The following is a 24597-nucleotide window of genomic DNA, read 5'->3' as shown; positions in this document are numbered from 1 at the left end:
GGGGGTCACAACAAAATCTTTTTATTCATGTCTAGACCTATGTAATGCTCTGTGCCAAAATAGTAGAGGACTGTTTGGACACAGGTTAAGACAATGCAAATGATTTTGGTAATTACAAAAAGTCAGCCTGAGTGTATTTTTTTCTTTATAAAGGTAGGCTCTGTGCAGTCCTTCCTTATGGCCAACATACATCAAACATTTCAGAGTACAAGTATAAGACTTATTTGCCTGAATTCATATACTTGTATTCCACAAAAACAGATGTTAATCTAATACAACTTCACAAACGATGCTGCACCAGCATTGCTTTGAGGAATATGCAGCTTAAATGTGCCCAAATAAATTAGCAATTGTAGCATTTTTTTCATATACATTACAAAGTCATTTAATAAACTTATAGATCAACATTGGCAATTAGTCAGTAAAAAGCTCCACACCACTAATTACTTCCATTAAATAGTTATTATTTTTCTTCTTTTATAAGGTAAATGTTTGAGCTTTAAGCAAATACATTATGCAAATATATTTCACCATATGGACCAAACATGCATCTCATCAATGTCTGGCACTGATGTGTGCTGGACACGTAACACACAGCCACTAAACAGGACAGTCTGCTCCTCATTCAGAGCTGGCATGGGGACAGCACTGTGCTGGACAGTGAGGGTTAGCCACACATGCCTGGTGCTCCATCTCCAGGCACAAACAAAAAATGCTCCATTTACTTTCATGGCTTAGCTCATCTGTTACAGCAATGTGGCCATTACTCAGATGTACTCACTCATGCTTAGAGAGCACACTGCAGGCAGGATGAATGAATGCAACTGTGAAGCTTCGGGCATTTACAAAATAACAAATAAGAACTTCAGGAACAGGCTCTATTACAGACTAACTAGAAAATAGGACAGGCACTTAGAATTCAACTTGTAAGGCAACACTATGTGTAAGAGTGCCAGTAAGGCATTTGGAAGATCTTCAAGGGTAAGTTCTATGCATAAATTCAGATAGATGGCAAGGAAAGATGACCCAATATCTTTCATGGATCTGATAGCAGTACTGCCATTGTTTTAGCGGTTTAGCAGCATCATGTAGCTACTGATATGCACTCTCAGATATAAGGTTGCAGCCTTTTGTTTAATCCAAACTTGACATGACCTTTTGTATAAGGCAACTGACTCAAGATATCACCATGTCACACTAACACCCCATTTTACAGAAATAAAAACTTGACGGAGACAATATTATTTGGGTGTTCCATTGATAACAGTAAAGATCAAAAGAGGTTTTACAGAGGTTTGTATCATTCTCAGGAAAGGAAAGGGTAAACGAATTTAAGATCTTACTGCAAATTGAACCGAGGTAATCAAGAGCAATCACATGTCATCGCAACATTCCTTTAGTATCATGACAGAATTGGAGTTGGATTTTTAGGCACAAAAAGGACTGATATGAATGTAGATGAAGTTTTATATATAAAGCAGAAGAAAGGTGTCCAGGTTTGTCTACAGAGACTGCTCAAATAAAGAATGCCAGTTCAGGCCACCGGCAAGCTATACTACCAGGCCCACACAGGTCAGAACCTTTGCCATGGTCTTATGTATTGCTTTTAATTTTCATTATCAAAATATTTCCATGTTATCGCATTCCATTTATAACAAGTCACTGAGGTAAGTGCAAGCGATCTGGACAACCACATTCCAGGAAGAGAAAAGAGGCCAGAAGGGAGAGTGGTTTAAAAGTCAACAGGAGCAAATGCTTCAGTTATAGCGAAGAGCACATACTTTGGTGACTGCAGAAAATGAACCGGGAGGGTCAAAAACAATACCTCAAAAGCGAAGACAGGAGATGGATATCAATACCAGGATCATCCCATTTGCGGCTGTCCACAGATTGCTGCGAGTCCATTTCCTGATGGAAATGATGCAATCCATTGGTGCAATGAGGCAGACTACAAAAGCACACATTTCTTGGAATTCTTTTTGGTGACTGGGTAGAGCACGGCACGTACAGCCTCTGCGAACACTTCTCGAACACCCTCCTGGAGAAGTGCAGAGCACTCCAAATATTTAAAGGCATTAATCTGTTTGGCCAGAGCACTGCCCTGCTGCTGAGTGGTGGGGGCCAGGCTCTGCTCCTTCAGCTTTTTCACGGTATCAGCATCATTACGCAGGTCCCGCTTGGTGCCCACGAGGAGGATGGGTACGCTCGGGCAATGGTGTGAGACCTCAGGGTGCCACTTGTGCCGAACGTTGGCGTATGAGGAGGGGCTGCCAATGGAGAAACAGATGATGAAAACGTTGGTCTGTGGGTAGGAGAGCGTGCGCAGCCGGTCGTACTCCTCCTGCCCTGCTGTATCCCAGAGGTTGAGGCTCACTGTACGGCCATCCACGCTCATCTGAGCACTGTAGTTATCGAACACAGTAGGGATGTATTCCTCGGGAAAGGCATTGGTGGTGTACGAGATTAGAAGACATGTTTTCCCCACTGCCCCATCACCAACCACAACACACTTTATAGTCTGCATCCTTCCTTAGTCCACACCAGCAGGGGCACCTACAGTTTGTAAAAAGGCCGGAGTCAGTAAACAAGGCTGCTGTTTTGCATTGGTGGTAGCAATAAACAAAAACAACAGTTGTGTTGCACATTACTTTTCATCAATTTAAAACTCAATTCACAACTCAAATTAACCTTGAGTATATGCTTAGATGTTTAACTTTAAGGATTGATTCTGCCTCTTAAAAGAAATCCATCTTCTAAAGTGTAAAAGAAATGACACAGATGTATAAAAAATAGCTGTACATCTGGTCTAAACCAAGACTTCTCCATCACGTGTACAACACATTGTCGATATCAATTAAGGGAAGCTTCTAAATTTTGCAACAACTTTACATCTTAACTGCAATCTAACGACTTAGTAGGTAGCCAATTGCGCAATTTAACGGGAAAAAAAGTTACACTATACAATCAACTGGTTCGATTTTAAACACAATCATTCTGATTTGGCAAACTAGAACCTAGTTTACCTATTTATGAGGAGTAAAATATTCCACTTCGACTGTTTTCAGTCATCGCCTAAAGGACGTTAGCTAACTTCTTTTAGGCTAGCTAGCTAAGATGAAACCAAATTCAGGAAGACTGGTTAACAGAGTCTTTCAAAACCAATTAGCTAGCTAACGTTTCAAACTAATGCCAGTTATTCAAGCAGCTAGTTAGCTTAGCTAGCTAACATTATGTAAGTTAACATTGGCCAACATTTGCTAGCTAGCAAGAATATGGTTAGCTAGCTGTGTAGGCTGCTAAGAATTAGTAAAAATGGCCACCGACCGAGCGAGCTAACAAATCAAAAACGACATACAAAGTTTAAGCACGGGCGCCACTGTAAGTCAGCTAGCCAGCCAGTTAGCTTTTGTTAGACTTATAGGTTAGATAGCAACGGTTGTTGATTTTCGTATAGTTAGCTCAGCTACTAGCTAGCTAACACTAATTTCAGCTAGCTAAGCGGCGACTCTTGATGTTTTCTTGGAGATGTCAAACTCTCGAGTTACACTGCTAACAAATTGGGGACTAGCTATAAAAGGACAAATAGCTATCTCAGATATAGGTGTCGTAGCTACCTACAGCAAACCAAACTACCGAAACCTGTGTAGGTTAGGGTGTTCTATCAAGCTTGCTACTTATTTAGCTAATATAGTACCCATTTAAACCATAGCTACCTCCCCAAAACGGTTGATAATTAGCTTCACTTTATGTTTAAAACACTGATAAACGTAATCGGCTGCAGCAAGCTAACTAAATGACAGATGTTTTCCAAAACTAGCTAACTAACTGAGTTGCTTTATAGCTAATGAGCTAGCTAAAGCGATCACGTTGCTTGGTAATATAAATCACCGCCTAATTTGAAAACAGTACGCTGATGTAACTATCTAAATACTCAAACAGACTGCAATACACTAGCTACAAAAATTGTTAGCCAAGTTATCCAGAAACTCACCGCCTCAAGATCCTCTCGCGCCCTCTTCTACCACCGCTCACAACTTCGTGACCGTACGAAAACAACTACAGCGATACACAAAATAACGGTTTTCAAAATAACAGTGCAATGTTGACTTCAGTGTATCGCTTGTTTTAATATTTTATTTTATTCTGCCATTTTATTCAGCCACTCGACTAAATGTATCTCGTTTAGCATTCCATTTAAATTACGAAGCTCAGAAGTAAGCTTTCCCAAGTAATACTGTTAATAGTAAATCTAGTAAGCAGCTAGCCTTAATGTGCTAACGTTGTCTTTATTAGTTATATTTAATTTAAAAGGAGTAAGAAAATGCAGAGACAATAAAACACAATCATATGTAATATTTTTCAAAGTTTTCAAAAAGTTTTTTGTTATTGAAAATTTTATATTTTAAGTCGTGTGATGTGGTAAAACAAACACAACGTCTACGTTCGAAATAGCCTTCTAATACTACTCGCACTGATTGGGCCCCAAATCAGTGTGTCACATGCAGTATGCAACTAAAATAAATTTATTCAGTACGTGAAAAATACCTGGATGGCATATTACTCAAGCCAAATATTCCAGTATGCGACCAGAGCTATCTTCATGGTGTTCTGCATCCCATCATGCAATGGTGGCGGAAAATCATACGTTTGTGTGAGCCTGTAGTATTGTTTGCAATTGTCGCATACTGGATACTATATTGCATAGTCCTACAGGGACCGGTATGCGGTGTGTAGTATACAGTGTGTAGTAGTGTAACATTGCGAACATAGTTAACATCTGACCGTGCGAAAGTTGTGAAGTCTATTTACCTGAAGGATGGTAGAGGATGGCTCATTCACAGTACAAAATGTGATCACCTGAGTGAAAAAATGGCAGAAATAACAGAAGACAACATACTATCACGGGACTTATTAAATCCACACACTGAATAACTGAAACATGTCCCTTCAGTAGATCAGCAATAAACAAGAATTAAATAGTTGATAGCCAACACTGGTACGAAGCCTTAGTAGCTTAAAAGCCAATAATAACAACTTACTGAATAAGAACTATTGTTTATTTTGAGATCAAGCAACTGTGCTTATATTCTTTGCCATAGGTGAAGAACAAAAAAAAAAAAAAATGACGCAAAACAAAGCAACTCTCCAACTGAAGAGTTTAATGAAAATGAAAAGGAACATAAACGTGCACAAACAGGAACTAAAGAAAGCCAACGTAATGTTAATGACCAACAACTGTCCATAAAACAAAGGGCTTATAAATGAATGACATAACCACACACAGGTAACACAGAGTGTGAGACTCAACATGCAACAGAAAAGGACAACATAAACAAAAGGCCAAGTGGAGGCAGCTTGCAGAGAGGCAACATCAATTTCTTGTTTTTTAAATATTACATACTTGCAGAGCAATTAGTTCATCTATATAAATTCTATATAATTTCAGTTCATTAATACTGGGAATAGTATATAACAACTATATACAAAAATGTTTAGAACAACACTAAAATTCAGGGCAAACAAAAGGAGAAAATGAAAATGACTTTTGTTTGCACAGTTTATGGATCTGCTCTTAAACTAGATCTAAGTCTCATCAACTAAAGTCACAGTTCTAATCTGTATCAGTAAGATTTAGAGATTTTTCTATTTTCAATCTGTAAAGTGGTCATATTAGAATGCAGCAGTTTCTCCATGAGTTCATATAAGTTCACATAAGAATGTCACTATGTCACTCTGCACATGAATAATGTAGCCTGTGTCCTAGGGCTATTCTGTGATTTTTCTATTTATAGTAACATGTTGTGCTCAATCATCATGTCAAAGTGATGTCCATCTCCACTTACTGACTGCACTAGTACTGTGTGGGAGCTACTGAATCTGAATACTGGAGCAGAATACAAAGGCAGAGCTTTTGTGTCCTTTATGCATTATCCTTCATAGATCATAACAGTCTTTAGGGCATACAAATGATTGGATTTCTATTGACCACAGCAAGCAGGACATATTGTGTAAGCCACATGCTGAAGTATATTATACAGCAGGTAAATTGTATGAACTAATCTCTACATCAAGGAATAAGATAATCAAGGAATAAGATTAACTGAGACTGCTGCCTAAGGAGAGAAATATGAGACAGAGAAGGAACAAGCTAATGATAAAAGACAAGGCTTGGAAAAAAAAAACAGGTCTAACCTAAATACATTCCACCTGAAATAATATTTATATTCACTGTACTGGGACTTTTGAACTTTGATACATCTTATGTTTATGGCATATCACCAAAAAAAGGTAGGTTACATCTGGGTTGTTGTTTTCCTTATGTGGATTACAGAGCATTTAAAACACTCTTCATCATCCAACATCCTCACACACACCCAATATTTATAAGAAATGCTTTTTAAAAGTATGATATAGTCATGAGGATTGAAAGGAGCAATATTTTACTCTCCAAACCCATACAATATCTGCAATTTTGCCAGCTTCCAGAGTGTTTATTTTGTCTCATTTATAATAAAAAAAAAGGGCACAACTTTGTCCTAGGAAGAATACTTGACACAAATGAATGCACTGAAACGTAGTTAACTGAATTATATATATTCATATCAAATGTCCAAGAAAAACACTTAATTACTTTCTTTTTTTCAATTGATGGAAACAGGAATTCTGACTAATCTCTCTCACAATGTGGAATTATAAGACACATTTCCTTTCTGGGAATGACAGCATCCTTACTTACCTTTGTTATTCTGAAGGACAGTAAAACTAAATAGCTGATCATCAAAATGTTGCCAACCTAAATGGCATCAGTTGTTGTATTGTGGTAGTTCTGTAACCTTATGGGAGGTTTTAAATGTTATTGCACAGCTTACAGGCTTTATGAACAGTAATGTAATATTAAACTATGCTCAGAAATCAGATTGATGCTTTTCTTGAATTTTTATAAAGCTGTTGGTATCATCAAACGTACATTTATTTTTCTCAAAAAGTCTTCTGTCAAACCGAAATCTGGCACATCTGAGTCTGAAACCTTTTTGAAAAACACTAGAGATGTACTACCAGTTCTAAATGTATAAAACTGCTGGACAGAATTTCCTCGATTTCTTTATAATATCATTAAAATAAATCACAAAAATGATTTTTTTTAAAACCCCACTTATAATGGAATTTTAATTAGATCTACATAATTTTAGTGATTATGACTGCCAATTAATGTTCTACTGTTATACATACATGTAATAGATAATGAATAAACTTAGTAAGTCCACCAGTGCTTTCACAACACCTTGACCAAGTTAACACACTGAATCTTTTCTCCATTTGCAATGACTTACCAATTTGTAAATTAGGAAGATAATTTGTTAATTGTTATTAAAACATTTGTTAATCCAAATGGCTCTTTTTTTGTGTAACTGAAAACCTTGCTTCATTTGTTTTGGCACTATGATTATATAAAATTGTATTGACTTGGAGAGATAGGTCATTGACTCTGCTTTTTCCATTTAACCTAAAATTGTTTTACTGCATTTTAATAATGTTCGTAAGGATAAAGTAAAGCAGCATTATATTATTATCAGTCTAATTATAATTGTGCTTACATTCCACATTCATGAACATCATTTTAGTAATGCCACGCCTTAATTTATGGATGAACAAGAGATTAGATTGTCAACACTTTTTTCATTCAATCAATCAGAAAAGATACGAAGATTGTGTATGTACAGCGCTTTAGGAGTGTAACGAGCGCTTTAGGAGTGTAACGAATCTGCTGGCCCGAGTGCCGATGGGCGTCGAGGACCCACAAACTCTCCAGATAAAGTGGAACATTTATTAACGAAAGACGAGAACAGCACTGGTGGCACTCATACACAACATTAACAAAAGCCATAACTTCCATGGTTAACAAAACACACTACACATTAACACTTAACAATGACTACATACGTGTTTAACATATAACGGCAGACTAACAATGACCAACACCGTACACACACTAGATTTAAACAGACACGACGTGAAACCCCGTGCAGGTGGGCGTGTCCACAAGGCATGTCCACAAACAAGGTGACACTACCCCCCCCGCACGTCCCATGACAAGGAGAATTTATGCAGCAGTACGAGTCGGAGTATGTTGGCTTCTTTGGTTATTTGCACTCATTTTAGTACCTCCTTATTATTTCAGTCTTTTAAGACTGCATTTCCTCGCTGTTTAAAACCATGCCACAATTGACGCCTGTTCATATATATCATATTTCATATGAATAATCGAGGGGACATCTATTTTGTAACGTATGAGCTAATGTTAATTTCCGTTTAGTAGTTACTGTTGGGGTTGTGGTAACGACTGTCATACTGTGTTATCAAAATTAACCTCAAAGGTGTGCACAGGGGAAGTGAATGCTTCCTAAATTGCACAATGTTTTCTTTGTTGATATGTTGCTGGTGACGGCTAAAATATATATATATAAAATAGGCTTAGAAACGCAAACATACATACATACATGCATACATACACACACATATATATGCATGCATACATACACACACACTTATTTATTTATTTTTTTGCCTGTGGGTACCTATTACAATAAAGGTGAAGGGCGTACTCCTTAGAGACTACTTGCTTTACTCTTTGAAGATTAACCGAGTACGCGCAATTCAGACGAACGAAATATAGGCCTAGTCATTTCGATAATTTTCCACAAGCGTGTGGGATCACGAGTTCAAAGTCCACATTTGATAACCTTGAGTATTCAGGAAGTTTCTATTCACGAATGCAAGGCGACTAAAGGACGGTGAAGTTGGTTGGTCTTAAGCTGACTACTTTGCTTTATTTTTGGAGTGTTTCTTTTAGAAATTGCATGCTACAGGACACAGGGCAGAGTAACCAGAAAATCGGCTAAGCTGAAAAACTTACTAACGCTCGAGAGAGAGATATGATTAGCCGCCAGGGCATGCTTGTTGGTTTATGTTTCTACTTGACTTGGACTGCGACCAATGAGGACCAGGTTAGTTTGTCATATTACCAAATTGATCAATCAAAGAAAAAGTTTTATTAACCACCAGTCTCATCATGAACAACAAACTATTATTATTATTATTATTATTATTATTATTAATAATAATAATAATAATAATAATAATAATAATATGCATTAATGTCATATTGCCTTACCTTCCCATCTGTCAGAGTATTTACAGAGACATCAATGGTCCAAGCAAGGCATATATCACAGAAACCTTTGACACAAGCCCATTGGATAGGTACAGTTTTGTTCTGGTTATTCTTACAAGTAGTCCTTATCTGTCTTTCGTCATCATGTCTTTTGGCAGTGCCCACACACTCCACATTTTGTCCTGCTCCCAGCAAAACCATACCAGTTGTTCAGAGTTTTGGATGGCTTTGTCAGGGGCTGGGCATGTCAATTGTCTTAAGAGCCCCAATGTCTGTGGTTTTAAATGCTCAGGCATATCCAATGAGCAATCATTTCTTTGTGTGAGTTCAATATATCTCACCTTCCATCTCCATTTTCCTACTGAAGAAATTGGGTTCTCTCCCAAGCACTTAAAGAGAGGGAATTGGACATTCACAAATATGATGGTAAGATTGATGTGATTCTGTCAGGCCTTTTAAAAGATTACAAACTGTAGGCTTTTGTGATTTGTGAAATTCTCTGATGAGGTGATTAAATATTGTAGTTGCCATTCCAGCACTCTATTTGAAGAGTGGTTTTATTCGGTTTTTGTTATTAGGGGAATGGGTGGTGGAAGAACCCAGCAATCAAGAATTCCCAGGGAACAAGGGTCTTATCCTCAAGTCTCCGGGTCGACATCATGCTATTGCTACATATATACACCCAGTGTTTCACTTTAACAGCAAACCCCTCTGCCTACAGTAATACATGCCATTCAATCAACCTTACTATTCATGTCCCCACAATATTAAATCACATTCTTTTAATAAACATATAACTGACAACTCTCCACAGATATGAAGTTTTCTTCCAAAAGGGGATTGATTGTGGTGGAGCCTACATAAAGTTGCTTTCTCATTCAGATGATCTACGTTTGGTATGATTATCACTAAAGTATTCCACATCAGGAGTCTGTGTTGTGACATTGTTACATGAAATGTATCTTTTTTTGTTGTTGTTTTAGAGTCAGTTTAATGATGTCACCCCATACACCATTATGTTTGGTCCTGACAAATGTGGCAACACTTACAAGGTACATTTCATCTTCCGCCATTGGAACCCTGTGACTGGGTTGTATGAGGAGAAACATGCACAGCAGCCTGAGGCTGATCTGAGTGAATATTTCATTGATCACAAACCTCACCTCTACACTCTCAGTGAGTCTCAACCAGAGCAAAATTCAGCAAATCTTAAACTTGCATAATTTTTAAGAGCTGTAACACACAGGTTTAGGCCTAATGTTGCTTTAGAGCATGACAGACACAGAATAGGTTGCGTTTTAACTAAGTTGTGCCATTTAACACATTTTACCAGCTTCCTTCACTAAATTCTAGATGGTACTTGTAACTGAAATCTCTGATTTTCAGATTTATATCCAGACAACACCTTTGAAATTCTCATTGACCAAGTATTAGTCAATCAGGGCAGCCTCCTGATGGACATGGATCCACCAGTAGTGCCCCCTTGTGAGATAGAAGACCCAGAAGACACAAAACCTACCAACTGGGATGATCGGAATCACATACCTGACCCTGCAGTGATGAAACCCCAGGACTGGTATATTTAAAGCAGGAGCCACTACAACTGCTGCTAAAGATCTACTTGAGAGTTTGGGTTGTAATCTATTACCCCGATTTATGATATTTAGTGCATCTGCAGATTTAAAAAATCTGAAAAAAGAAAAGCAAGGAAGGCACCCCTAGTTTAGGATTAGATTTATTTTTATGCTGTTATGGTAGTCTTAGAATACTACGACATATAATGCTATGGTAGCCTTAGACAATCATAACACATAATGCATGTTAGAGGTTTCCTAACAATCCACTTGACCTGAACATACAGATGCAGACCCACACATTTGTGCAGATATTTATTTTTGTAGTAGCATATATATCATAACCTCAGTAGATCTGTGCAGATTTAGTCATAGGTTTTATATTGTCTCTGAAGTATTGATGATTGTAACTTTACTAATACCCTTGGTGTTGCAGAATGGTCCACTAGACAGACACCCTACTAGACAAACACTTTAAAGTCATAACACTGGGGTTTTGTACAGTAGCTTTACTGTGGAATGGTACTGAATGTCTCTAAAGGGACGAGGAGGCTCCCCAGTTCATTGCAGACCCCAAAGCGCAGAGACCTTTAGCCTGGATAGAAGAGGAAGAGCCCTTTATCCCACACCCAGAGGCTCATCCTCCAATTGACTGGTGTGTAAGCCAGCTACCGTGCACATGACTTGTCACAATGCAGGCCTTTAGCTCCCAGGCACCACAATACTTGGCTCTGTGACTGTAGAGTATAGTGTGACTTTGACTTTCTTTTGGAGAAAAATATTAGAAAACGTATCTGATCTGATTATACTAATGGTGCTGGCTTTGCTTTTAACTTTTGAGCACTATTATCAAGCTCACTGTCAATAATTGATTGAAACTATTTATAGTTTTTCCTTGATGTAAATCAAATATCAGGTGGTTTCACTTTGTGTCTGTGTGCAAACCAGGTCTGTGGACATGGATGGGGAATGGGAGGCTCCTCTGATTGCTAATCCTGCCTGTTCAGAGGCTCCAGGTTGTGGACCCTGGAAGCCTCCTATGGTATCTAACCCAGCGTACAAGGGCAAGTGGAAAGCACCTATGATTGACAATCCTAATTATCAGGTAGACTTCAACAGAGTTCAGAGTTTTCATCAATGCTCAGTTAACAATTTAAACTGAATTTAAACTGTAGGTTTATCAGTGAATCACAAAGGATTTAATACCTAACCTTAACTGAAAATTAAAGTTGAGCCCTAATTGCTGATGTCTGCATTAGGGCAAGTGGAAGCCACAGATGGTTCCTAACCCTGCTTACTTTGAGGACCCTCAGCCCTTTAAAATGAGTCCTGTGGGTGCAGTGGGCTTTGAGCTCTGGTCCCTCACTGGGAATGTGCTGTTTGACAATATCCTGCTATGTGATGATCTAGAGCTTGCCAAACGATGGACAGAGGACACATGGGGACAGAGGCAGACAGTAAGCCCACTGTGGTTCCTGATGTGATGCATGGTATTGTAAAGCAAACAGGTCTCAGCCCTGCTATAGCTGTTAGGTTTTAATGAGATTCAACACAGTTTTCTTCCTGGCTCCTTATCGAGGATCCATAAAAATCTCTTCAGTTTTATTTGCTTGTCAGGAGACCAGGGAAGTGCCATTTTAGGATTAAGGCTCTTATCCATTTTTACTCGATCCTCTTCTAGCCTGGAATTGTAAAACGGTTGCTGTCTGCCACAATAAAGCACCCCTGGCTATGGAGTGTGTATGTCTTCACTGTGGGCCTTCCCATCATCCTCTTTGTCAGTTTTATGTGGCCTGACAAGGTAAAAACCTATACAAAATGATAACTATGAAGGTTTGTCTATTATTTGACACTATGTTCTGTGCATTTGATATACCAATACCGAGTCAGAAGATTTAGCACTTATTCTTTTAAGACTCAGTATTAACATAAGGAGATTCAATGTCACACACTTTAAAATTTTTTGTCAGTTTGCTGGGTTCAGAAAAAGATAATACATGGCCTATCTCTGTTTATCAGCGATTTGGCCCACCAGATCAAGATTATTATTACAAAAAATCTGACGAACCTCAGCCAGACAGCCCACAAGATACAGAGAGTAACTCCTGCCTAAGTGACTGTGGTGAGAACACTGGTATACAAAGCTTAATATGAGCTACAGTACAGTTCAGTTGCCTGAATGTTCCATTGTTACGTTCTTTTTAAGGGGCCAATGCCAGAACTGGATCACGAAAAAGGGATACCAATAAACCTCAGAAAAATCAGACTTGGAATTAAAGGTAACTACTTATTTTGACAGATAATGCATATCTTCTTTGGCAGAATTTTTTTTCCAAATTAAAAAATGTATTTATTTGTGGCTGTAGATTGAGGCAGACCAAACATGTGAGTGCACCAAGGACATATTGGATCACATTCAAATGAAGCCATGAATGATGACAGTCTGACATAGCTGTAACTTTGCTACTTTGAACAGTACTTTCCTTTAAGGAGCAGGCCATGAGAAATGAAATGTGATGTTGAGGACAATTTGAAGGAAACTAACTAAAATACCCCAGGCATTTTGTAACTGGAAAAAAACTGTTGTATCAATGAATAGATAGTAATGTAAAATTTGGATAAAGTAACAAGATAGAGACAGCCTTGACATATGAGAATTGCAGCAAAACAGTGTATAGTGTTTCCTTCATTTTTGCTTAAGGAAAGTATCACGTCCTTCTTCCAGTCATTAGTGATTTAATGCTGGATTGTTTTGCCCAGCTACAGAGCTTGGGGAATACCAACTAAAGTCACAACCATGTTAAATTACAGGCTTCACATGGAAATTTCGTCTACTCTATTTCCACCTGTACAATGTGCCTTAATTGCATTAACATCTTTTACTGGATTACATGATTTCAAAATAATATTTAATAAATATTGTTTGCTACTTTTTGGTGTGCAGCAGTAGCTTAGTGGCGATGGTTTTTGACTTATAATCGGAAGGTTGCTGGTTCAAATCCCACTGTTGGATCCCTCAGTCATAATTGTAAGTTGCTTTAGCTAAAAGTGTCAGATAAATGTAAAATGACATATTGATCCCTTAAGCAAAATGAGCGATCACAATCCTTAAAAGTTTTAATTAAAATTTGTTTAAAACCTGAATGCATACTGATTTAATAAAAGATTGGTTTCATATCTACCAACAATATTCAAGAATACTACATTTCTCCCTACCTAATGACTTTCTAAACCAAAGAAAGACTAGGAGATAAATTCCTTACATGTGCAAGTTTATTTTTACTACCAGTAGTAGTTGGAGAGGAAATCTTATCCTACATAAATAAATAAAAAAATCTGTGGGAACATCTGGTTTGATCTGTGGAATCACATGTTTAAATCATGCTTAAGAGTGATACCACAGGTTTAACAACTAAATGCAACAAAAACTGCAAACTTTTGTTTACTAATTGCAGTAACTAAAATAATCATTTTATTCTAGTTAATTACTTAGTAGACATAGTAAAATAATTGTTTGGAGTACAGCACTAGAGCTTATTCTAGCACTAGTTCCATTATTTCATTAGTTTACTTCATCATAAGACGAGCTTTCTAAATTCATTTGGATATAATGCAAAATCATTGAGCATTTTAGATGCCTTTATTTTAAATCTTAACAATATTTAAATAATTACATGATTATTGGCAACATTATGGCAGGAAGCAAACTTATTAAGTAAAAAGTGCATTGTTTGGGGAAAAAAACGTATGTGACAAATATGTAAAAAATAATCAATCAGGGAGATGGACCATCTCCTTTCACTCACCAGTGCACACTACTCTAGCATGTCTTCCCCTTCTTAAACGTTTTACTGTACATCTACATATGCAGTTGAGCTCAATATGAGTCAAGGCATGTACATAGTGATATACTGACAAACACACTGTTATCCTGAATCTGAAAGCTTTACTGAAGTGCAATATAATAAATGGATTATGAAGTATGGCAACTATATTAGGAAGAAAAGGATAAAGGCAGCTGTATACCCAATAGGTCAGTTTTGACGTTCCAGAAAGCAACATGACCTTATGGTCACCTGAACTGCTAGAGAGAACTTTCAAAACTGATAACCAAAATATTTAACTTGGTAGATGGTATCTCAGAGGATTAAGGTCAATATTTCAATATAGCCACTCTTACATAGACATATGTCTATAAACAATATGATGTATCTATGTACATGATCAAAGACATACATGGCCAAATGCTTCTAACTGACATCTCAATATTCCTGTACCTCTACAACCATCTATATTTACCAAGCAGTGTCACATGCCTTAAGAGTATTTTTCATCCATGCAAAACTAGAATGCTGCCAAGGGACCAGTACCACTCCAATGTTAAATGTTTGCATTGTCAATTTCTCTCACATACGATGTTCAAATATAAGTGGAAGAAAATGTAAACTTGTAAATGTGATTTTCACATTCATTGATACACACTGATATGGACTATTTTAGATGTTTTTTGATTAATACCATTGATAGAAATCACATTTCCATGGCAAACAAATGTAACCAACCTCCACTTTAAGACGTCAATTTAGAAACTGGACGGACTACGTTAATGACTAGTAGTGATAAAAATCTTAGTAGTCTGATTTAGACTTGCATGAGATTAGCAGTTCACCCTACGCAAATGTGTACATACAAGTGATCACCTCACACACAATGCGTGAATTTTACACAAATCTATGTGCCTGAAAATGTGCCAGAACTTATGTAAAAGTTAACAATGTCCTCATCAGACCATAAGATTTGTATTATTTAATTTCATCAAAACATAGCTGCATTACAAAGAAAAACCTACTATATTAGAATCTTGTTCAGGTCTACTGTAATCTCAAAAATCATTCTGCTGAATTTACTGGAACACCAAGGGTATCATGTTTTGGATGGAAAGCCCACTGAAAAGAGGAGGTCCGAGCATTCCCGCGTCCTGTGTAAGGCTATGCAGTCACTGTTGGGGACCCCTCAACTGAGAGGGGGAGGCAAGGCAGAGGACGGTTCAGGAAGGTGCAAACAAGGTACGGGTGAATTCATGTGTTTGTGACGGTCTTTGATCAGTGGTTTGTTTCCCTTCCAAGATAGAGAAAGCGGGATCAGGAGGTGCAATCTGGAGCTCAGCTCTGCCATACCCTCCTACTTTTTGTGGCAATTGGGCCAAGTGAGGCCCCCACAGGCAGCTGACACAATGATGTACAGCACCACCTGAAAAGACCAAGGGAGATGATCAATGTGTGCAAGATTTAAATGACACTTGCCTCCAACCATTGCTGTGGTAATATTACTTACAAGTGATGCCACTACTACGATAATCGTTAATTTCAGGTTCTTCATACACATGGCACGGGCTAGGTTGCGGCTTGTGGTTTTGAAAGTGACAGACTGTGTGGTAAAATGATTACAGAGGAATACATCAGGGCTTCTGCTCCACTGGTCAAAATATCATGGTACCACTTCCAAGAAACGCACTCACTGAATCCACCAAGTTCTCAGTCTTGTCAATGAGTAGTTCCAGCTTCTCTCCTCTCTGAGCCACAAGGTCTGTAATGAGGGAAGCACTTGTATGTCATATACTGAAATATTCTAGCCTGGCTCAGTGAATACAGCAAGTCTTGTTTTAAATAGAACAAAAAGAATTCTCACCAATGTTCCGGACCATAATGCCTTTCAAGTCGTCCACCTGCATTTGTGTCTCTGTCAATCGATCTGATCCTTTTGGGTCTGAGTGGTACTTCTGTAATGGGATTGGGGTAAGAATTCGTATATATAAACAAGACATTAATATATAGAAACTAGTTGTATAAAGATTTCAACACACTATTGGAAAAAATGAAGATTAGAAGCATCTATGTACTGAAATTTAAAAGTGCACTGTCAACACTCAAACTAAGCAACTACATGTACCCTATCAGAACAGAGTGGCAGGGAATCATGAGGTTTTCAAGTTTTTCCAAAACCCTGCTTTTATTAAATACCTAAAATTGGTTAAATGGCTAACCTTTAGAAATTAGGACTCAAAGAAACATTGATGCAACCCCAAAAGTTCTGGTAGGTGTGGTCACAGAATGACAAAATAAGTTTTAACTGCTCAACCTATGTCAGTTTGTCTAAGCCAGTAAAAACTCGTTTCTAGTCCAGTCTTCCTCAAAATGGGCAAACACATTGCCTAAGTTTCAGTCATTTACTGGAGTTCTCCATTAAGCCACCTCACCTGAAACATTACACTGTCACCTATGATTATTTATTATTGTTGTTGTGGTTTTTATTAGGCATAACTAATCATTTCTGCAATTCAAAATTAATTTACAGACTATGTTTCAAGTTACACTCTTGCATTCTTTAAAACCCTGAGCTAAAACTTGTAAGACTTGTGGCTTAATAATTAACAACCCACTCACATAATGACACTGTACTAGCACAAGAGGCCATTAATCTCTCAGCCTAAGTGCCCAACTTCCCATCTTACAACTGCTCTCCTTATCATTTCTCAGCATGTCTGGTCCACAAAAACGTAACATATACTCTTAAATCATGAGCCTCTATATTATAACAGCAATTTAAATCCATGCGTATATATAAGAGCATTCTTCCCTCAGAAGTCCTAATAATTAACCAAGTAACTCATTTGTAGCCTAAAGATTAATACAGTTGAAGAGCAACTTTTGTGGATTTAACTTTGGCTGGTTTGATTATTTGTGAGATTGGTATGAATAGCTCAAAGGGAATTTTTGGGGGGTTTTGTGGCCTACTGTGAAAAATTACAAACATTGCATATAGACTATAAAATACACCTAATTTGTTTTTTAGTAAGTCATAAATGCATAACACATATGTATTAATATGTTTTATCATTTACTATCATAAATATATACAAAAATGTATTTTAAGTTAAATTTTGCAAAACGTTTCAGCACACTAAATAATAGCAGACTGTGGTGTTTTATGAACACCACAAACTGTCTTGGTACTAGCCAACCTCAGTCATGTGTTCTCTCTCAATGTGTCATGTATCCAGCACTTCACAAAACTTTTTGCAGCTTTGTTGATACTGTAATTTTACATTTACAAAACAATGTTGTAGTACAGTGCATTGTTTTACCTTTTTCATGTTAAATATGGTCAACAATATTAAAAGTTAAAGTTTGGAGAGTCCTAGAGATAGATACTTGTGGTTTTTCCACAAATTTGGACAGCCAACTGAACTGATAATAGGAATTTTAGGAAAACTTAGCCTCTATATGTAATTGTCACATGAAACTTGACGATATGAAACTTGAGGATGGGGAAAACAGCCATGTGAAGTGCTTCTCACCATTTGTGCAGCGAGAGTACTGGAGAACTCGCTGTTCATGGCATATGGTAAAGCTGTCTGTGCCCGAGAGCCATAAGTTGTCTGGAAGCGTTTCTTCACCTCATTAAGGAAGCTGAATGCACGTGACCTCTCAAAATCCTGCACAAAAAAACTCATGCCATTCATGCCTCTCAATGTCATCTATGTATCACGCAAAATGGCATGCTTCACTGACAGGTTACTATACTGCATAAACAAGATACGATAGTCATGGAATCCAAGACAGCAAGTTAATTAGTAAATCTGGCATCTTATACTCACATCATCTGTAATACATAGATAGATGATTCTGTCATGGCAGATGTAGTGAAAGAGATAGCTGAAACCAAAAATATTACTGTAAACAGAAAATCTCAAACAAACGGGAACACAAAGTGTATGGCTGTGATCTAATTTACCCTACCTTCCATGCGAGTAGGTGAGTTTGTTATTTTCAGAGGGGATTTTAGCCAAAATCTGCTCAGTCACCTCGAGAAAGTTTCCACCACACCAGGCATGTTTGGCAAGTATGGTTGTTCCCCGGGCCACCACAGCAAAAAGGATTGCCATCGTGAAAAGCAGCCACGACGAACAAGTCCAGTTACTTACTATGAAGGGCTGTAAAAGCAGTAAATAGTAAACTTGAGTTTACATCAGACGAGTGGACACATCGAAGACACTGATAGAGGACATCACTGGTAGTTGCTAGAACAGATCCATCTGGCTTTCTACCTAGCTAGGTTAGCTAGCGGTTACTGAAATAGGGTCAACATTCAAACATGCACTCCTAGGTAACATTAACTATTAGTGAACTAGGTTACCTAGTTAGCCTGCTTCAACCCATTTTTCTTACATTTGTCCCTCTCAATATGGAATACGCAAGTGAATCATTTAGCTGAATTGACTAAGTGCTAAAATTTAGAAAGGACAAATTACATTCAAATTTGACAGTTTGAATTGCAAAATATTAGCTAGCGCCATGCTGACAAAATGACCCAACGGCAGATATTCCCCTCTGAAGTCATGAGCTAACAGCTATCTTACTGAAAATGAAACACGTCGCTAGCTACCTAGCTAGCTGGCTGGCTAAGTAAAAATGGACAGTCCCTCTTCATCCAGACCTGTCAGACTTAGCAACATTAACCGCTAAAGCAACATATGATCCACGATCAAAACAGCTAGTTAGCTAGCTAACCAACTAAATGGCTGGTTCGAACAGCTAGCGAGTTATTTAGTTAGCAATCAAAGCTCACAACAAAACATTCCCGAAGCTAGTTAACACAGCAAAGTTAGCTAACCCAGCTACATTGTGGTAAAATACTATTTATTGCAACCTGGGCAGGTTTATTGACGCATTTGACAATAAAAACAAAAAGGACATTGGGGCAACACTATACCTGGCTAGGCTTTATTGACGCTTTGAGTCTATCTTCTCGTTGTAGACATTAAACTGTTCATAAGCTTTTGCAACTTCTTTCCGCATTACTGACTTTCATCATGAAGCTTCCGCTACACGAATTTTAGGGAAACGTAGTTTTCTGGGGACTTTTTTCAGACACGGATTTTTTAGCTATAGAGTCGGTTAAACTCGGTTTAGTAACCATGTATTAAAACCATGTGTTTAAGCAAAGAGGATATTTGAACACTGACGATTAACGAAGCATATTCGTTAACACTCTATCATTTAATATTTTTTTTTTAGTTTTTAAAATCAAAACTACCAATAATATCAAAATAGTAGGCGGTTTTCCCCACAGTTTATTCAAATGTGTAAAATGACCTAAAAATGGATAGTAAAAAATGTCTTTGTTACCATGTGGAAAAATAATATGCTAGCCTGCAAAATGAGAACGTAAGGGAAGGGTAATTCAAAACCTATAATCTGAGTATTATATCTAGCTGACGTTTTTATCCAAGCGATTTATAATTATGACTGAGTAACTGAGAGTTAAGGGCCTTGCTCAGGGGCCCAACAGTAGCAAATTGGCGATGGTGGGGGCTTGAACCAACAACCTTCCGATTACAAGTCAAGTACCTTAACCAGCGAGCAACAGAGAGAAGGGGGTGCGTCTCCCTTAAGTCACCTAAAATATAACATTTATATAAACAAGAGCACAAAAAAGAGTATTTTAGACATAATGGGGAAACATGTCTTGCAGGCAAATATGAATTATGTGAACAAAATAACTAATAGAAACATGTAGCTAATGCCCTAAATATAACGATAATTACAAACCTTTAATAGTTTAATATAAACTTTATTCTAACAGACGTATTACAGAAAAAAGAGAACAACACACCAAGTATATTTTTCCAGCATCAGAAAATTGCTAGATAAAATATGATAGAAATGGATACAGAGATAGAATAATATAAAAGATAAAATCGTGTAGATTTTGCAAACCCAGTTCACACTCCTTATCCGTAGATGGCGGCAAAGCACTAAATAGATGTTCGCCAACCACTATAAAACCAAAGAAGAATAGAAGCTGTTTGCAAGCATGGCAGGTACGGATACAGAAAAGAAACCTGTTTTACAAATGGTAAGTTTGTTAGCTAAGCTATGGGTTGGTTAACTGTCTTCCGTAGCTTTCTTTGTATCAAGTTCTTTAAACACAAAGCCCCGTTGCAGATGTCGATTGTTTAAGCAGTCTGCATCATTATCTATCACAATCACGAAATTGCCTAGCTACTAGTGTGGAAACTTCGCTATCTAGGTAGGTGTAAACCTGCTAACCAATGACAAAACAACGCATTTGCAATAAAACATTTGTAACATCTCGTAGGCGTTAATCAAATCCGTTTGAAATCATCACAAGAAACGGAGAGCTAAGTTAGCTACGTTCATTACACAAAAACACGCGCAATGTATGTGCTGAAATATCTGCGCTATCACTGTGTTAACGTTGCGTTTATTTCTAAGTCCTAGTTATTTTACCAGACGTGGACTAGGAGGCAACGTTAGGGGTGTTTGCAGTTCTCCTTTGCATTCACTGGAGGGTAGTGTGTTACTTGAAGACGAGGTCAGACGGTGGATTCAGAATGTGTTAAAATTAAGCGCTTTCTAGCTAGCTACTCATTCTGGGAATTTTGGCAAATTGAAGCAAGTTTCTGTTTATAGCACACCATAATCTCCCCCCCCCTTCTATATGGAATATTGTCAGCCCCATAAAATGCCCCATATTTTAGGCAGTGACTCACAAGAACTGTTGGCTGAGAAATGTTCAGAGTTTACCTTTAGTCCATGCTGTATGGTTTATAGATGTCAAACTATTTTCTGTTTAATGTAAGAGGAATTTCTGATGCCTGTCTTGAGTTAACCATCCCTCTCATTGAGTTTTTCATCTGCTTTTTTTTTTTAAAAATCTGTGGTTTTCATGTAGACTGCTCCTCCTGTCCTGTTTCAACAGATCTTTCCTGCCTGAAACAAAACAAAAACTGACTTCTGATCAATTCTGACTTCCGTTAGCTTTTTACCTCCCCCACCCTTCCTGTCTGTGTGTAGCAGCTGACAATTTGTGGCCCTTGCTAGCTTTTTATTCCCCATCAAATTTAGCTTTTTTTTTTTGTCATGAGTGTCTGGCTTTGGGCAGCTCAGTTTACAATTGGGTTGGGTCAATTGTTGATGTGTTTGAGGACAGGTCCAGGCTGATGGCACTGACGAGGGCTGCGTGACCTTTGTCCTGCACGAGGAGGATCACACTTTGGGCAACTCTCTGAGATACGTGCTCATGAAGAAGTAAGAGATATTTGTGTTGAATAACCTGACAGTTCATGCATACAGAATCTTGCAGGATTCAAAATGCCTTTTCCTGCTTTGAGGCAGAGCTAATTGCTGTTTTATTTCATATTATCTGAGGCTGGTGCTTTGGGTCACTTTATGCATTTGTAGATGGTTGTCCTCAGAGGTCAGGATACAGAAGCCAAAACAGATTTGTGCCTTTGAGACTAACTTCTACTAATGTCATTCTACCAAACAGAGATGCAAAATTAAACATGCAAGAGCGCTTGTCTGAAACATCATACTAAAAGCCAGTAATGGGTTAATGAGTAGTCCTCTTTGCTTGTGCACAGACATTACTCTGGTTTGATGACTTTTGCGTGTCTTTGTTTGTTTCCGTAGTCCTGATGTGGAGTTCTGCGGCTACAGCATTACGCACCCCTCCGAGAGCAAGATCAACTTCCGCATACAGACGCGAGGTGAGCTCTGCACATCTCTTCACTCTTAAAACCCCTTTATGTTCATTTAAACTGTGACTTTGAGTGGGGGAAATGCCATTGTTGGGCTATTATACATAAGCAGTGTATCACAAGGGAGAGGGATGAGATGTTTCTCTTGCCTTTGCAACATGCCCCACCACCAGTTTTTTATTTATTTTTCTTGGGCCTCTGTCTGACTATTTTTATATTCTAAATTTGTTAAATTATTTGAACAGCCTCTTCTGAGTGCAGGAGAGGGAGAACAAAGGCCTTCGGTGCTTATCTAATCGGTTGATGGATTAGCTGAGGCCGCCAAGTGGGGAACACTTGTCCCTTAAATTGAATCCTGAAATTATTATTTGGATTTTTAGATAATTTTCTGTTCATCAAACTATCAAAGAGCAGAACTGGGCATGTATGGTGTACCTTGTGTCCCGTGACAGCTGCACATGCAAAGCTCAGTATGACGCATTGTTCCTGTTTTGATTGCCTTTGTCTTTGTTCACCCTCTGCTTCCCTGCACTCTGTGCCTCTCCAGGTGGACTTCCAGCAACCGAACCTCTTCGCAAGGGCCTGAATGACCTCACAGACATCTGTAAACATGTGCTGCACACTTTTGAGGCGAGTCAGAACACTAACACGTGTGCATGTAGCCACACATGCACTCCTTGGTCATTGCGGTAGTGTCATCTGCTCCTCTCTACCCCCAGATAAACTCCTTGGCCCCTCTTTCGCCATACTTCCTGTTTGTGTTGGCATGTCTGTGAGCACAAATGGTTCAACAAGCCCTCTAGAGTCCTGTTTCCCTCTCCCTGTAGGATTAATGAAGGGTGTGTACAACAGTCCAGAGCAGCGCGCTCTGCACAGCATAGCTGCCCCACAGTGCTAGCCCCAGGTTGAGAGATCTTTACTTTGCAGTCCAGTATCCAAGGCTCATGCCACTGGCTCGACACCGATTTAGCTTGGATGATGTTCTCCCAAAACAATAGATCACTCTCAGGAGTGTCAGTCTAGACAATTCAATAACCATTACTTAGGCAGACAAGAGATTTGTGGATCAACAGAGATGTAACGTTATGATAAATGAGGGCTAAAGGTTTTGCCAGGTAGTTGTTCATATTGTTAGATTTGGCTGTGTTTTTTTAGAAATTGTTTGGATGTAATGGGGCCATTGTGTTGGAACACTGACTCTTATGAAGGTAGACTATGGCAGTACTGTTCTCAATTCTTGAAAAGAGGTCAGTGAGGAGGACTTGAGCACTGCCCTGGCTGCGAGAGTCTTGTGACAGCCTTGAGACAGAGGACACTGTGCAACTGGAACACACAAATTGCCTTGTGCATTTCAACTTCAAATGCAAACCGAACGGAGTATGGATCTTCTGCAGCTATTGCTTTAAATCAAATAAGCTGTGCAATTTGCTCATGGCTGTTTATTGTTGCACAGAAACCAATCATTGAGTCTTAAGAATTGAAGTGCTTGGAGGTGAGACCCTGAGAGGATTGTCTGGTTTGGTTAACACTTTGGATGCTTGTTTTGATAGGCACAGGTCAAGGAGTTCAAGGAGAAGCAGGGAGAAGCCATGGAATAATATCAGACCTCTAAGGAACTTGAAGGCTGTCACATGGCATGAGTCAGCACCTCATGGTGGGACAAATTGGCATGCTACAGCCTGCAGTTCTTATTTAGAAGTCTCCTTGCAGATGGACTTTCTGTACAGTATAATCTCTATAAAGGTTTGTTTTATACATACAATATTTAAATTGTTTCTTTTGTTTAAACATATAATTTTTAAAATGCACATACTCATTTAAATTCTGGAGTGTTATTTGTATTTGCAGTTGGTTTAAATTTGCCTTGGATTACACATCTTTACTACTTTGGTCAGACCAATCCACTCCTCTTGTTTTCCAAGGAATTCCTTCAGAAAGACTTTTCGATTTGGACCCAAGCCACTGGTCCTATTTGTCTTTGTTGTACTCCTGTTGAATGTGGCAGGACATGTGGCCACTTTGACAACTCTTGATGAGCAGGCCAAAGTAAAGAGGAGAATTGGTCAAAGCTCTCATCTGAGTATAGCCTTGGGTCAAATCTACAAACACAACTTCTTCAATAACCAAATGAAAACATTCCAGTGTTTTTTAAAAGGTATCATGTGTCTCACTAAAACAAGAACATTAGAACTGCTAAAGGACTGGATAAAATTTGTTAAAGTAATAATTGCTGAGTTTTTTCCAGATATATTGCTACACTGTATGTTTAAACATCCCATTTTACA

At 38.2% G+C, this 24597-nt stretch overlaps 4 protein-coding genes across 8 annotated transcripts; 2 read left to right on the top strand and 2 right to left on the bottom strand.

Moving 5' to 3' along the window:
* Positions 1-666: 666 nt before the first annotated feature.
* Positions 667-4612, bottom strand: rhogd (ras homolog gene family, member Gd). Of its 3 annotated transcripts, XM_035532183.1 has the most exons (3): positions 4546-4563; positions 3992-4056; positions 667-2553 (listed from the first exon to the last, which is right to left on the bottom strand). In XM_035532183.1, exon 3 carries the CDS (start codon positions 2522-2524, stop codon positions 1949-1951), a length of 576 nt encoding a protein of 191 aa, XP_035388076.1. In that variant the 5' UTR covers positions 2525-2553; positions 3992-4056; positions 4546-4563; the 3' UTR covers positions 667-1948. The 3 variants fall into 3 exon arrangements, with proteins under 3 accessions (XP_035388076.1, XP_035388077.1, XP_026860728.1); XM_035532184.1 differs by lacking the exon at positions 3992-4056 and having other exon boundaries at positions 4546-4612; XM_027004927.2 differs by lacking the exons at positions 3992-4056; positions 4546-4563 and adding an exon at positions 3024-3946.
* Positions 4613-8697: 4085 nt separating this feature from the next.
* Positions 8698-13838, top strand: si:ch211-274f20.2 (calnexin). 2 transcript variants are annotated; one of them, XM_027004942.2, is made up of 14 exons: positions 8698-9005; positions 9188-9261; positions 9540-9598; positions 9751-9892; positions 9987-10068; positions 10156-10348; positions 10559-10748; positions 11288-11401; positions 11695-11851; positions 12006-12203; positions 12428-12547; positions 12766-12868; positions 12953-13025; positions 13113-13838. In XM_027004942.2, the coding sequence occupies exons 1-13, from the start codon at positions 8934-8936 to the stop codon at positions 13021-13023; spliced, it is 1575 nt and encodes a 524-aa protein (XP_026860743.2). In that variant the 5' UTR covers positions 8698-8933; the 3' UTR covers positions 13024-13025; positions 13113-13838. The 2 variants fall into 2 exon arrangements, with proteins under 2 accessions (XP_026860743.2, XP_026860744.2); XM_027004943.2 differs by lacking the exon at positions 12428-12547.
* Positions 13839-15829: 1991 nt separating this feature from the next.
* Positions 15830-19632, bottom strand: sybl1 (synaptobrevin-like 1). Its single transcript, XM_027004966.2, has 8 exons — positions 19519-19632; positions 18546-18739; positions 18404-18461; positions 18104-18241; positions 16435-16525; positions 16265-16332; positions 16081-16173; positions 15830-15996 (listed from the first exon to the last, which is right to left on the bottom strand). Exons 2-8 carry the CDS (start codon positions 18689-18691, stop codon positions 15928-15930), a joined length of 663 nt encoding a protein of 220 aa, XP_026860767.1. The 5' UTR covers positions 18692-18739; positions 19519-19632; the 3' UTR covers positions 15830-15927.
* Positions 19633-20588: 956 nt separating this feature from the next.
* On the top strand, positions 20589-24414 carry polr1d (RNA polymerase I and III subunit D). Of its 2 annotated transcripts, XR_003410291.2 has the most exons (6): positions 20589-20664; positions 21763-21860; positions 22245-22321; positions 22860-22942; positions 23863-24055; positions 24161-24414. XR_003410291.2 is itself a non-coding variant. In XM_027004882.2 (5 exons), exons 1-5 carry the CDS (start codon positions 20623-20625, stop codon positions 23908-23910), a joined length of 348 nt encoding a protein of 115 aa, XP_026860683.1. In that variant the 5' UTR covers positions 20589-20622; the 3' UTR covers positions 23911-24414. The 2 variants fall into 2 exon arrangements, 1 of the variants encoding a protein (XP_026860683.1); XM_027004882.2 differs by having other exon boundaries at positions 23863-24414.
* The last annotated feature ends 183 nt before the right edge of the window (positions 24415-24597 follow it).

The sequence above is a fragment of the Electrophorus electricus genome, chromosome 12 (genome assembly GCF_013358815.1).
Source record: "Electrophorus electricus isolate fEleEle1 chromosome 12, fEleEle1.pri, whole genome shotgun sequence".
Lineage (NCBI taxonomy): Eukaryota > Metazoa > Chordata > Actinopteri > Gymnotiformes > Gymnotidae > Electrophorus > Electrophorus electricus.
Note: the sequence above shows the minus strand (reverse complement) of the source record. Positions and strands in the feature narration are given on the sequence as shown.

Bases quoted from the DNA above. Each gene is read 5' to 3' on its own strand.
- rhogd (XM_035532184.1), bottom strand. From the start codon at position 2,524: ATGCAGACTATAAAGTGTGTTGTGGTTGGTGATGGGGCAGTGGGGAAA.
- si:ch211-274f20.2 (XM_027004942.2), top strand. From the start codon at position 8,934: ATGATTAGCCGCCAGGGCATGCTTGTTGGTTTATGTTTCTACTTGACT. The intron at 9,893-9,986 runs GTAATACATGCC...AACTCTCCACAG, and splicing joins AGCAAACCCCTCTGCCTACA to ATATGAAGTTTTCTTCCAAA. The intron at 12,548-12,765 runs GTAAAAACCTAT...TCTGTTTATCAG, and splicing joins GTTTTATGTGGCCTGACAAG to CGATTTGGCCCACCAGATCA.
- sybl1 (XM_027004966.2), bottom strand. From the start codon at position 18,691: ATGGCAATCCTTTTTGCTGTGGTGGCCCGGGGAACAACCATACTTGCC. The intron at 18,462-18,545 runs GTAGGGTAAATT...TTTTGGTTTCAG, and splicing joins CTCACCTACTCGCATGGAAG to CTATCTCTTTCACTACATCT. The intron at 15,997-16,080 runs GTAAGTAATATT...TGGTCTTTTCAG, and splicing joins TCGTAGTAGTGGCATCACTT to GTGGTGCTGTACATCATTGT.
- polr1d (XM_027004882.2), top strand. From the start codon at position 20,623: ATGGCAGGTACGGATACAGAAAAGAAACCTGTTTTACAAATG. The intron at 20,665-21,762 runs GTAAGTTTGTTA...GTTTGAGGACAG, and splicing joins AGAAACCTGTTTTACAAATG to GTCCAGGCTGATGGCACTGA. The intron at 21,861-22,244 runs GTAAGAGATATT...TTGTTTCCGTAG, and splicing joins AGATACGTGCTCATGAAGAA to TCCTGATGTGGAGTTCTGCG.